A 13,168-nucleotide genomic window follows, 5' to 3' on the forward strand; every position below is an offset into this window, starting at 1 on the left:
TTCTAGCAATCAGGACTGTACACTTCTTGTTGAGATTAGAGATTACTCCAAAGAGCAATATGTATTATTTTGAGAACCTTCATTAAAATATGTAATTGCAGAGGAGAGTAAACAAGATATAACTGACTTTTGTCTAATTTGTTGCTGATAATTTGGATTATATAACATTGTAAATCATCTGAGGTTTGATTTTAGATAAGAAGCACTGCCTTCTTACTGCAGCTCTCCTTGTCCATTAACAGGGAAAATTATTAGCTACATTAGATTCATAAACTCATCAGGCGTTGTATTAACAGGAGCAGTACTGAAGTATGTTGACTTCTCAGTGGCCTATTGCTTTCTAAGTGAACTAGAGTATTTGATCTAAGTTATGCTCCTTACATAAAAATATGCATTATTCTGCACTGTGGCCGTGTCAGTGAGAAGACTTGTTAATGTGATTATTATATGACAAACAAATTGTATTCATGATGTTTCTTGATCTCCTCACTTTGTGCTGATTTTATGGTAGAAATTGTGTCCCCAGCTCAAGTTTCTATCATCATTTCATCATTATCTACTTATTTTCATGATGTTAGAATTTGGGCTCCTGTTGCTATTTTAAAGAGTAGTAGGGTGGATGTCCTGCTGCCTTTTCTCATGAGCCATTATTGTAAGTGTTTTTGATGCAGCATTCGAAAATAATCTAGGCCATCAAGCATACTGAAACCACTGGGCCACTGGTCCTCAGGAGGTCAAAGAGACCAATATACAAAATTATATATAAAAAAAGATTCAATCAGGTTCTCTTCTATAAATGGACAAACTAACATTCAAGAAGATATGAAGTTTGCCAATTCCCCCACCAGAGTTTTAAGATCAAAATCCTCCTCTCATATTGAATTGCATCATTGGCATAGAGACACTCCTTAGAGCAATTTAATCTAATGGTAACAGCTTGCTGGCCCCATTGGAGGGATATGAATCATCTTGTTAGCTCATCTTTCCCCCTGCCAGCCTCCTGTGCCTCAGTACAGTGAGGAGGGTGCACTCAGTTGCCCCGCCAACTGAGCATCTGACACTGCAGCCGGCTGCCACACCAGTATCAGGCTTTGACAGTCACACAGACATACACTTTGTGTCAAATACGCTCTCTTTCTCTATGCCATATGCATACACACACACACATACACATACACATACACACTCATACACTTATGGACAAATCTGCCCAGCAACATAAGCAACCACCTTGTACATGATTCATGAACAGCATGCATGAATCACATGTACACAAAACACTTGCAAAATGATTACTAGACAATGATCTGCGATTGGCAGAATTCCCCAACAGTATTTTGTAAACATGAAAGAATCTTGTGTTGTTTGTCCAAAAGGAGCAGACCATCATGTGACAGTTCAACTGTGAAAGAAAGAAAGAAAGAAAGAAAGAAAGAAAGAAAGAAAGAAAGAAAGAAAGAAAGAAAGAAAGAAAGAAAGAAAGAAAGAAAGGTAAGATTTTGGTTGCCTCTGTATTTGTTTGGTGCTGGACAAACACTTGCTAAGTTGGATGCACGCACTATAATTACACAGAACACTCTGTGAAGATAGTGGCTATCCATTACAGTTATGTGCCTGAACCTTGCCCTGATTCTTTCACATCTCTGAATCTCACATTATCAGTACATTTACACCTATTTTTTCTTAAATGACTGAACAATAGATATTTGGTGCTGTGTTGACTACAAGTTGACCATCTCCTCAGTTTGCTTCTCTAGTGTATGTAGAAAATTCAGGTGTTCAAACCTAACACATATAAACTAATATGTAGTACGAGACTGAGACTTATAAGTTGACTCCCTACTCGTGCCTCCTACAAATTCTAAAAAAAAACTGTATATAATGTTGTTAGTAGATTAATTGTTTTAATTCAGAAAATTGCAGATGTAAGCTGTGTTGACTGTGTTGCTTAAGTGTCCACAAGCAAGACAAGACAAGACAGTTGGCTCCAGCTTTAAATCTGGTGATGTGCTATAGTAGTCCTTAGAAAAGGATGCATGAGAATAGATCACAATCTCTTTATACTTACAATCAATACATAAAAATTGACAGCACCAACCATTTTAACAGCACTTCAAAAACACCATTATAAACAATCATAACAGAAATAATTGCACAATAAGATTGGTGAAGTTATGTAACAACTGCAACGTTGTAATCTTATCCTTAGAGACTACTAAAGGGTGTTTACAAACAGCAATCTATTTGATATCAAACATTAAGACACATATCATGGTTGGGAAATTAGTAATATTTAATTTCTAATTTCCATATTTGCAACTGGGTGCAACTGGCACATTAAAATGCGATAAAAATATGGATCAAGGATAATAGATCAGTTTCTCCTGGAATAAACAGAAATCTCTAAAGCATAATATTAAAATTATTACAGTTGAATAATGTTACCTAGTGTGCACATTCAATATGAAACATTACTTATATTATGAACAAAGCTTTAAATTTGTTCAAAACTGATTTCCCGAGTCTTTTTATGTCTGTACTCTGTAGCTTGTGAGTAAAATGTGAAACTAACCTGCTAAACCGTATTTACTTGGTGAGAACGCCATCTAGTGGTCATTCTCGTCTTGGTTGTTGATATGGTTTCACTTCCTGACTACAAATCAAGATTTGATTTTTTTTTTTGTGTCCTCAGCACTTTCTGTAGAGAAGCGGTCAGGTGGGGGCGGAGCTGCAGGCCGATAGGGGCGGGGTTGCAGTCCAATGTGGGCGGAGCTGCAGGGCACTTCCATTGTGGACCTTTAGCCTGATTTGTGATTAAACGGAGCTCTATAAACAGCAGAGCGGTGAAGGTTTGTTTTGCACAATGTCAATACGATACAAAGCATTTTAATAAAGTAGTATTAAGGTGAATTTAGCAGGTGATTAAACGCGTAGATCTCGCAGTGTGAAGTAACGCTGATCATAAAATTTGTATCGAGTTTGTTAGCTTGATGTAAAGCTAGCTAGCTGTTAGTTAGCGAACTTAGCTAGCGTCATCCAGTAAAGTTAGCTAGCTGTTGTTGAAATGTTGCTCCTAGCACGTTAGAGGTCATTAACGTCAGTTGTAACAATCAGGACGTTTCTAAGTTTCTCGGTGAAAGGTAGTGTAACATTATGGTTTCTGATCAGAGCAAGCTGGAGCCGAATCAAACCATTAGCAACGCGAGCTAGTTCTTATTTGAGACTCCTGGTAAACACCAGAAGGCCTTTGTTGTTTTGTTTGAGACACCTTTTGTTTGGCCATGTTCCTAATTTATTAAAGTAGCCTTTCCTATGTAAACCAAGCCAGCCCCTGCCAGATTGTATCTGCTTTCGCTCTCACATTAACATCACTTTCTTTCAGAGACATAAGGTCAGCGACTTAAAGCTGCTGAATCAGCAGGCACAGGACATAATTTTTTGACTATCATCATCACTTCTGGGACAACAGCTACAGTGAATAGGACTAGGGTGACAGTCCTGCATTTCCTCATCAGACCACTGCAGCCTCTTGGGTAAGTCTTAATAGATACTGTGATTCAACATAGATTGCTTTTATTTCTTGTAGCATTAAACATTTAATTATCATATCATAAAAAGAGAAAGTCATTGAGTAATATACAGATAAACTAGGTGGAAGGTTGCTAAGTCTTAATTACAATCTTATGGCAATTCGCTTAGTTGTGATTGACCTACATCATATTTTGTGGCATTCTGCCCTCACTCAGGTTATTAATCATATGATGTATATATGTTATATATGTTTCTAATATTTGTTGTTGTTTTGCTGTACAAGACCTCACCTGTAAACACCAGGAGCCACAGCAGCCTGAGATTGTTCCTTTGTTTATTCTGAAAAACAATTATGCAATCGTGGCTCAGTGACAGTGTTAGACAACAGTTGCCAAAGGAAACTAAAATAGGTCATAGATATATTATGGAGTCTTATTCAAGGCACCATTGAATATACCTTGATCAAAACTGCATCATTAAAGATCTGATTTATCTTTTTCAAAATCCAGTAGCATACATGGTGCTATGAAACTTAAACTATGACTCATGCTGTGATTTTGATATAAATATGATGATACTTTAATGTATTTTATTGCTTTTTATGGTGAAGTAACAAGCAGACAGGAACACACGAATGTCAGTAGTGAAGATGGAGACAGCAGAAAGTGTGTCCAATGGAGGAGGTCCTGTTTATGAAGAGAAAGAGGAGACACTCAAGTAAGTGTCCCACTAATGTTGTAATATGCTTATCCTTCAAACAGTGGACATAAACTTAGACAGTAATCATGTGGTTCTGTCAAACAATTGTAAATCCTGTTTTTGTCTTTTCTTTCTAGGCCAGAGGATCTGTCTGAGATGTTGGCAGCAGGGACCAAGGAGGTTCATGAAAAGGCTGAGAACACGCAGTTTGTCAAGGATTTCCTCAAGGGACGTATCCGCAAAGAACTCTTCAAAGTCAGTCTAAGGAAAATGAGGCTGAAACTATTACTATTACTATTACTCTATAGGTAAAAAAACAACAAAAACAGAACTAGAAAAATAGAAAAGCAGCATTTTAAACTTTTCTCCCTTACTTTTCCAGCTTGGTGCCGTGGCACTCTACTACACTTACACAGCCATGGAGGAGGAGATTGAAAGGAATAAGGACCACCCCCACTTTGCGCCTCTTTATTTTCCTGCTGAGCTGCACCGTCATGAAGCTCTGGCCCGTGACGTCAAGTACTTTTATGGCCCGGAATGGCAGAGCCAGATCAGCTGCTCCAAGGCCACCCAGCGCTATGTGGACCGCATCCATCAAGTAGGGCAGGAGGACCCAGTGTTGCTGGTGGCCCATGCTTACACCCGCTACATGGGGGACCTTTCTGGAGGCCAATTGCTGAAGAAGGTGGCACAAAGAGCCTTGAAGCTTCCACCCACAGGAGAGGGCTTGGAGTTCTATCATTTTGATTCCGTCCACAGTGCCAAAGCATTCAAGCAGCTGTATCGCAGCCGAATGAATGAGCTGGAACTGGACATGGGCACAAAGAAGAGGCTGGTGGATGAGGCTGTAAAGGCCTTTCAGTTCAACATGGAGGTGAGAGGAGGTGTGGAGAGGTAGAGAAAAGAAGGAATGAAGTTTATGTTTAGAAACAGTGGGTGATTGTTCCTTGGTAATGGAACACACATTTTTTGAGACACATTGAAGGTGTTTATGGTTTATTTTGTTTGTTACTGAAAGCACTGCCATCTTCTAATAATATATCCTAATCAATTGATGTTTGGAATGCAATGTGACTGAGACTTCCATGTGAATATTTTTCCCTTACAATTATAACATCATTGATCTTAAGTAATACAGAACTACAAATAATAAGCTGTGAGGCTATAAGTTTGATAATCTAAAGTGATTAAGTACATATAATATTCTCACACTAACTTTATTATGGCAAGAAGATTGCACCTGTTATGATGTCATGAGTCTAATTTGTGTTGCAGTGTTGATTTAATTTGTGTGGCAGTTTTTTTTAATCCATGACCAATATGTAAAATAGTGTTTACAAGAGGCTCTATAAGCTGATGCTGTTTGTGCTGGCAGGTGTTTGAGGAGTTGGAAGAGATTGGTAAAACCATCCAGGAGGATGTTTTAGATGCTGGCATGCCTGTCCATGGAGCAATGGGTGGAGACATCAGCAAATGTCCTTACTATGCTGCCAAAATGGGTATACTGTAATATTTCTCTTTGGGTGCATTGTGCCATTGTAAGTAATTTATTAATTATCGTAAACATTTTGTTTTTCTGTTTTTGTGCTCCAAGCGGCATCAGGGGGAAGAGCATATGCTTGTCAACTCGCCATGGCCTTACTCCGACATCCAACAGGACAGGTCCTGTGTGCTACTTGGTTTGCTGCTCTGGCTGGATTGGCTGCATGGTATCTGATGTGATCCATCCATCAGCCTGCCATTCTGCTGCTGTCATCAATACAGAGGAGAACACAGAAAGGACAGTAAGAACGCTAGAAATTTTCCACAAGCTTAGATCATTTTGTAGTTACATAAAAACATTCTAAATAGGTCCAAGTTTATTTAATGTTACACTGTTGCTAATGGTGAAATTTACAGGAAATACGCTTGGCTCTGTTTCTTATCAGTGGAATTCCAATAAGGTGATCAATAGGACCATCACATCCATCCATTCATTTAGTTGCACCAATTTGCCCTCCTGTTAGTTTTATTTCTCTACCTCTGTTGTACTATCCCTCCATCTGTCCTTCCAGGATATATCTCAACACCTGCAACCATTTTCTGGTTACAGGAAACATGCAGCGTGAGTAACTGATTTGTTGTGAAAGGACATTTTCACCCAATTTTAAATGAAAGTGGCAAAAAGAACATAGTCACTTTTTAGTGCAGCACTTTTGTTTCATTAATTTGGCCAACCAGCCTCACTTTACTTGATAACTGTATTACCAAAATATTAATGATGACCTTACTAAAACATGTTAAAACATACTATGCATAGGTTGTGTGTGAATAGAATAGCACAGTTGGGTTTTTGCTGAACAGACTTGTGTGTGGATATTTTAACGAGGCCTTTGTGTTTGTGGCATTTAATGATCTTAGTTTGTCCAGAGAGAGGACGTAAAATGAGTTAAGTGTTAATGAGTTGTAGAAAGTGTCACCAAATACAGTATTATTTTTACTTCTCACATTGATTGCAGTTCAAATCCCAATGTAAAAACACAGGGAACTTTCATAATTCATACTTAGCCTCAAATGCTCCCCGAAGGTTTGTACATTAGTATTGTGAGGGATGACAGGAATCAAAACCTTTTTTTTTTTTTCAAAGTATATCACACCTAAATGGGTGTATCCTTCTGTACTCGTGATTTTAACATATTTGAATGTCTACTGATGCATGTTCAAATGTACAGTTTCTCTGCTTCAAAATTATGTATATTCATATGAAATCTGCATCTCGTCATTGAAATGCGTAGCTGTACTATCCAAGATGAATGACACTTTGACTCAGTTATACTAGATACAGGAGAATATAGTAGTGCATTGGAATTAATAAGAAGAGTGTGGGTAGGTGTTTTTTTTTTTTTTTTTTTTTTTTTTTAAAAACTGTACTTTTACTTAAAACTTTAATGGTTTGTCTATATTATCATAATAGGGCTCATCTAAATGCAGTAAATCAAAATTATACTGTCCAACTGTTGCTACAGATTAGGTACTAATTAACCTATCCTTCAGCATCAGTGATTTTGTTTATGTATGTTTGTTATGGATAAGATATATCAGTAGGCACCATCACTGAAACTGTACACATTACCCATACTGTTTGTTCTTCATACCTTATGTTTGGGTTCTCTTTTTTGTGCTGTGTGTACTGTATGCAGCATACTTGCACTGTTTTATGGTTGAAATTTATATATGTTTATCCTGACATGATAAAGACATTTTTATTAACTTTGCTTTATCTTTCCATGCAGTTTTTTTTTCTCCCCTTTGCTTGGATTTGTTGCACATCAAATTCAAACATACTGTATATGAATGTGCATTATTTCTCTATTAGCAGAGCTCATTAGAGGTCACAGCTGTAGTGCAGATCTATGACATGACAGCGTAAGTGAGGATGTGTTTTGTAGTTGAGGGTCTCAGGTTCACGTTGCTGTCAGATAGCAGCACAGTGCATTGACATACTTCTGTAGTGTCCATGCATTATTTCCTTTTCATGATGTCTGTGTGATGTGTCGAAATGTTTCAATATTTTGTACATATTGAAGAGATGCTTAATTAAATCTCAGGAGTGCAGGTAGTTTTGGCCATTGATTAAACTTCAGATTAATGTGAATGGAAAGCTTGATTCGTTCATATTGATTTTGAATTATCTTGCATTTTCAATAACCTATTGCTTTTGTGTTTCTAACTTGACAAAGCTTTATTAGTGACTAACTATAGTACTCTCATTGTGAGAGTGAAAATCGGGAATATGTGCTGTGTCTATAATTAAATAAAACCCATTTTCCCCATTCATGCTCAAATGGTAGTTTTTTTTCTTGGCACAAACTGTCTGACAAATGGGGAGTCTTGTTTCCATGGCACACACATGCACGAACCTCCTTGGAATAAGCTGAAATAACCGGAAATTCCTTGGTTTATCAGCTGGAGCTATCATCAATCCAAAATTCTAGCTGCCCAACAGTTTTTCTCATGACAAAATAAAAGTAAATAAAAAGTCCCATAAACCCCAGATGCAATTTATGTTTTGTGGTTAGCAAATGTTTTCATTATATACATTAGCCTGTTAAACATCACATTGTTTGAGCATTATCAGTTACTACCAGTATAAAGTTAATTATACATATATTTACAAAATTCAGATACATATGTATCTCACTGTATATGGCCACCCTGGCAGCTTTTCATATATACATGATCGTTTTCATGATCACATTTTAATTTTGTAAGTCAGTTATTCTACCAACGCACCATGTTATATAAAATAGAACAAAAAATAGTGGATGCTGTGTCATCTCATTATGTTAAAATTTGTTGTAGAAAGAATATTCACAGGTGACCAGTATGAGAATAATGCTCAATCTGATTGATTTAAAATTAAATTTACAGGCTAGTTTATTAGGTACAGTTGTGCAATTCAGCATAATCTAATACAAAAGCTCTGCAAAAAACAATTATACATGTATGGTGTTTATAATGAGAGTTGGTTGGGAGTCATTTTTTGTCTTGTCTCTAAATAAGGGTAAACAATACATGTATAAATTTGTTAAAACATTCTGAATCCTTTTGTTTAATGATTTATATAAAACAAGGGCTTTTCCCACACCATGGCTTTATTATATCTGTACAGTATCTCTTTTTATGACACAATGCATGTGTGATCTACAACTGTATGTACAAAATGCAATAATGGTTTAGAAGTCATTTCACTCTCCTAACGTAAGAGGGACAGCTCAGAGTTATCAGGGTTCACAGTTCAGGAAGCCAAACCTTTCCACGATCTGATTCCATCAGATAGATTTCTATACTGTCAAACGTTAAGTCAAAGGTAAACATGTAATTGGATTATGTTCAACCTGTAAGGACTGACACTGCTGAAACTCGTAAAAGAAATTCAGGCATTCATGAGAAAAAGTACACAGAATGAAAGGACTGCTAACAGGAGCGTAATTTCATCCCAATAGAAACATGTTTGTATCTGTAGCGCACGTGGATTTTATTTTTACCATTTTTCGTATGGTGATCTGCAGAAAAACAACACAGACTGACTACTATGATAAATGACAAGTCTTTGCTGTCAAAATGGGTTCAATGGACATTTGACAGAGAACATCCTCTTGTGTGTGGCCAGTTTTGTAGAGGTGCAGAGCAGGCAATCCTCTTCTTTATTGACTGCAGGATATAGTAAGTCGTTCTGTATTGATCCATCAGAACCATTGTAGACCTTATTCAAGACCCACTTCTCCACAAACCTTTGTTGTGTTTTCTATAATCCAGCTATCCTCCTCTGCCCTCTTAACCTGGTGATGGAGTCTCTCAGTTCCAGGATCTTTTACCTTAAAGAATAAAGAAAAACAACAATGTTTGTAGCAAGGATTATTTTATACTATCCCTATCTGGGATGTAACTATCAGGAGGAACTACATTTCTTGAATATGGAGAGTATTTTGCCTGCTTTGCACTGTCTTGTTGCACTACTGCCCCCACCTGGATGCAGATTGACTCTGCATCAGCCAGTTTTACAATAGTCATTCACTAAAACCCCACCTCAATAGATAAGGTGCAGGCGAAAGTATTACAGACACAGAGTTAAAGGAAAGACTAAGGTTGTCAATTGTAGTTTTTCTCTTACCTGTGCTGGTGGAAGTGACACCGTTCACTGTACCCTCCACGTCTGTCTCTTCCTCAGCATAGCTCATTAGCAGAGCTCTCTGTCTATCTGTCAGTGTCCTGCACAGAAAAACAACATCCATCTTATAATTTATCTTAAATCCTGTTTCTTCTAGATTAAGTATTTTTGCTTAAACACTTTATATTCAATCATAAGTCCCTCTCATGCCTCTGGGTAGCAAAACTGTTGGTGCAAAAAGATGAATAAGATGTGCAGCTGTCTCGGGGAGTCTTACTTGGGTATTTTTACTTTGACATGGATATAATGATCTCCAAAGCCATAGCCACTGACTCGAGCAATTCCCTTCCCTGTTAGTCGGATCCTCTGGTCTGTTTGGATGCCTGCAGATATCTGATGACAGGGACAAAAAACACCAGTTATTAATCTAAATGGTGTCTGTAGTTATGTGTTTCCTGTTAGCCAGGGAACCTGAGAATGCACGTCTCTACTTACCGGTAGGTTGAGTGTTTCATAAAGGCCCTGTGTTCTGGCTGTGCCACCCAAGATTGCTTGTGCCACAGAGATGTAAAGGTCAGAGTGGATGTCTGCACCATCCCTCCTGAACACTGGACTTTTTTGGACCTGAACAGAATACATTTCAATCATTCATATGCAGTTTCACCATGGCAGCAATTCCAAAAAGAGCACATCACAGGTTTTCAGAGTTGCATTCACTGAAAGTTAAAGAGCTCTGACAGTTCAGCCTCTTGTCCACACAGACACTGTACAAGCCAATCCCATTAAAGTGACTCTGAGATGAACTGGATGGGAGCTTTTTTTATTTCAGGCTTGGCTTTACTGTGGGATCAGAAACACACACTAGCAGTTGATGCAGATACTCACCCGAAATGTGATGAAGATCTCCTTTTTACCAACAGGCATTCTGACTGTCTGACCATCCTCCACTCCTTAAAGCAAAAGCAAAGCATAGTATGAAATTCTAACTGCGGATTTATAAAATCAATCAATGTAATGATACTTTAAATATTGAGTGGCTTCTCATAGCCATTAATAATGAGCAAAAAATATCTTTGAGGTATTTACATTGCGTTATCAAACTTATGCAGTAGTGTGTCTGACCTGCAGGCACAGGAACCGTCACAGTCTTCCTCTGCTTGGTCTGTCCTGTCCCATGGCAGGAATGACAAGGGTTTGAAATGACTGTGCCTTTGCCGCCACAACGTCGGCATGTGGAGCGCATGACAAATGGGCCTGTATTCACTGTCTCCTACAAGTGAGGACAATATGTATGTGCTTAGTAATACAACACATATACAAAGTGAAAAAAGGCAGGGTGTTAGAGCTCTTACCATGCCAGAGCCATTGCAGTGGTGACAGTGCTGGACCTTGGTGCCTGGCTCATGGCCTTTACCATCACAGCGCTGGCAGGCTGTATCTATGTTAATGGATATGTCTTTGTTGACTCCTTTTGCTGCCTGATTGAATGTCAGCTCCATAATATACTGTGACACAAAAAGAAATAAATCACTATGAATATGCACTAATACAACCAACCTAATGTACACCAGGTGAGCTTTCTAAAAAGGCACTCCTCAACTTTCAATTCAACTTCACAATATCCCACTAACCTCCTGTGGCTGAGAAAATATGGCATTGAAATCTCCAAACCCACGACCTCCTGAGAATTCCCCAAAGATCTTGCGGAAGAGTTCCTCTGGGTCCATGCCGCTGGCCTGTCCACTCCAGTAGTGCTGCCCTCCACCAGCCTGACCAGCATCAAAGCCCGCTGAGCCATATGTGTCATACTGCTTCCTCTTTACATCATCACTCAGCACCTGAGAGAAATGTGAAGCAACATTGTACAGGTTCATTTCATTAGAAATGTATACATTTTGAAGAAAACAAGCAGAACACATATATAGTAGATGACTCAAGTGAGAGCCTGAATAAAGACAGACACCAAACCTCATAAGCTTCAGCTAGCTGAGCAAATTTTTCCTTGGCTTGTGGATCATCTTTGTTGGTGTCAGGGTGGTACTTTTTGGCCATCTGAGAGACAACAAACATACTGTCAACTACTGTGATGACTGGTCAAACTAATACAAACTGGGTATATCAGGAAGGCACAGACCTGATAATAGGCTTTCTTGATCTCCTTCTGTGTTGCTGTGCGAGGTACTCCGAGGATCTGGTAAAAATCCTGCTTGTTGCTGGCAGGGGCACTTGTGTGAAATGACAGTGTGCAGGTAACATGGGGTGACTTGAAACCTGAGGGGTGACAATAGAACATAGAGTGAGCATTTCAAATAGCAGATCTGCTTCGAGGCATCATTGGATAATTTGACTCCACAGTTTTGCTGCAGCTAAATCGGTTTATTTTGCAGTGTTATCTACTGCCACATAAGTTACTGAATGTAGGTTACAAATCTTTGCAAATGACAGGCCTGAACACATCTGGCTTATAGAGGGGCAGATGTTGTCCTTGTAAACAATATCCCAGCAACTCTGCCAATAACACTGAGAAAAATGCTTGGCTGGGCTCAAACTAAGACAAATGGAAAATTTCCTGTATATTACACAGTCAATGAATATAATGCAACACCGGCCGGCATGCGCCCATTGCTGATTCAACTTATGACTGCAAATCACAGTTCACAAGACTTATTGCATCACATATGATCTACTATTTGTATGTGCATAAAATAACTCAGTGTGTTAGGAGCTCCTGTTGTCTTAAATGCTCATTTGAGATATTAGCAAGATAAGTTAATTCCATTGTCTTGCTTCACTTGAGCAAACCAGAAACTACAACATTTATCTTAGCTTAGCTTAGTTTAGCTTAACCTAGCCTAGCCTAGCCTAGCCTAGCCTAGCCTCATACAGCTAATACGCCGCTCACCTGACAGCCCTTTCAATGTCAACGCTTTCCCTGATTCCCCGCAGAACAAACTCCCTCCCCGCCACAGTTTGTCCCCTCCCAGTGTAGAAATACTGCGGACCCCTCCATGGCCAGAGCAGACAACAGTACTGACGGCCCGGCGATGGCCAGAGGACACGATGACTGTAATCCAGCGTGAGGAGCAACGAACAGCCGAGGACGCCATCATTCTTCCACTGGCCGCCACTCCGAGCACACTGCGCATGCCCGCCACGAACTGGGCGTCACCGAGAGCGCAAAGATTATGTGGTTTTCAACATATGCACTGTCGAGAAAAACGAAATGCATGAGTTTGTCTCAAATCTAACTGCTCCGCTCAGTAAACTTTAATAAAGTGGTTTCAGGAG

General features: G+C 38.9%; 2 protein-coding genes across 2 annotated transcripts; one reads left to right on the forward strand and one right to left on the reverse strand.

Annotated features, from left to right (window-relative positions):
• Nucleotides 1–2,762: 2,762 nt before the first annotated feature.
• Nucleotides 2,763–8,042, forward strand: hmox2b (heme oxygenase 2b). The gene is made up of 7 exons (XM_026325050.1): nucleotides 2,763–2,849; nucleotides 3,383–3,533; nucleotides 4,142–4,248; nucleotides 4,368–4,485; nucleotides 4,613–5,104; nucleotides 5,606–5,729; nucleotides 5,825–8,042. The coding sequence occupies exons 3-7, from the start codon at nucleotides 4,166–4,168 to the stop codon at nucleotides 5,950–5,952; spliced, it is 945 nt and encodes a 314-aa protein (XP_026180835.1). The 5' UTR covers nucleotides 2,763–2,849; nucleotides 3,383–3,533; nucleotides 4,142–4,165; the 3' UTR covers nucleotides 5,953–8,042.
• A 579-nt stretch (nucleotides 8,043–8,621) lies between these two features.
• Nucleotides 8,622–13,056, reverse strand: dnaja3a (DnaJ heat shock protein family (Hsp40) member A3a). Its single transcript, XM_026325051.1, has 11 exons — nucleotides 12,783–13,056; nucleotides 12,015–12,151; nucleotides 11,849–11,932; nucleotides 11,512–11,718; nucleotides 11,233–11,385; nucleotides 11,003–11,150; nucleotides 10,766–10,830; nucleotides 10,376–10,504; nucleotides 10,158–10,273; nucleotides 9,884–9,981; nucleotides 8,622–9,587 (listed from the first exon to the last, which is right to left on the reverse strand). The coding sequence occupies exons 1-11, from the start codon at nucleotides 13,024–13,026 to the stop codon at nucleotides 9,568–9,570; spliced, it is 1,401 nt and encodes a 466-aa protein (XP_026180836.1). The 5' UTR covers nucleotides 13,027–13,056; the 3' UTR covers nucleotides 8,622–9,567.
• Between the last annotated feature and the right edge of the window lie 112 nt (nucleotides 13,057–13,168).

Source organism: Mastacembelus armatus, chromosome 8 (genome assembly GCF_900324485.2).
Source record: "Mastacembelus armatus chromosome 8, fMasArm1.2, whole genome shotgun sequence".
Taxonomy (NCBI): Eukaryota; Metazoa; Chordata; class Actinopteri; order Synbranchiformes; family Mastacembelidae; genus Mastacembelus; species Mastacembelus armatus.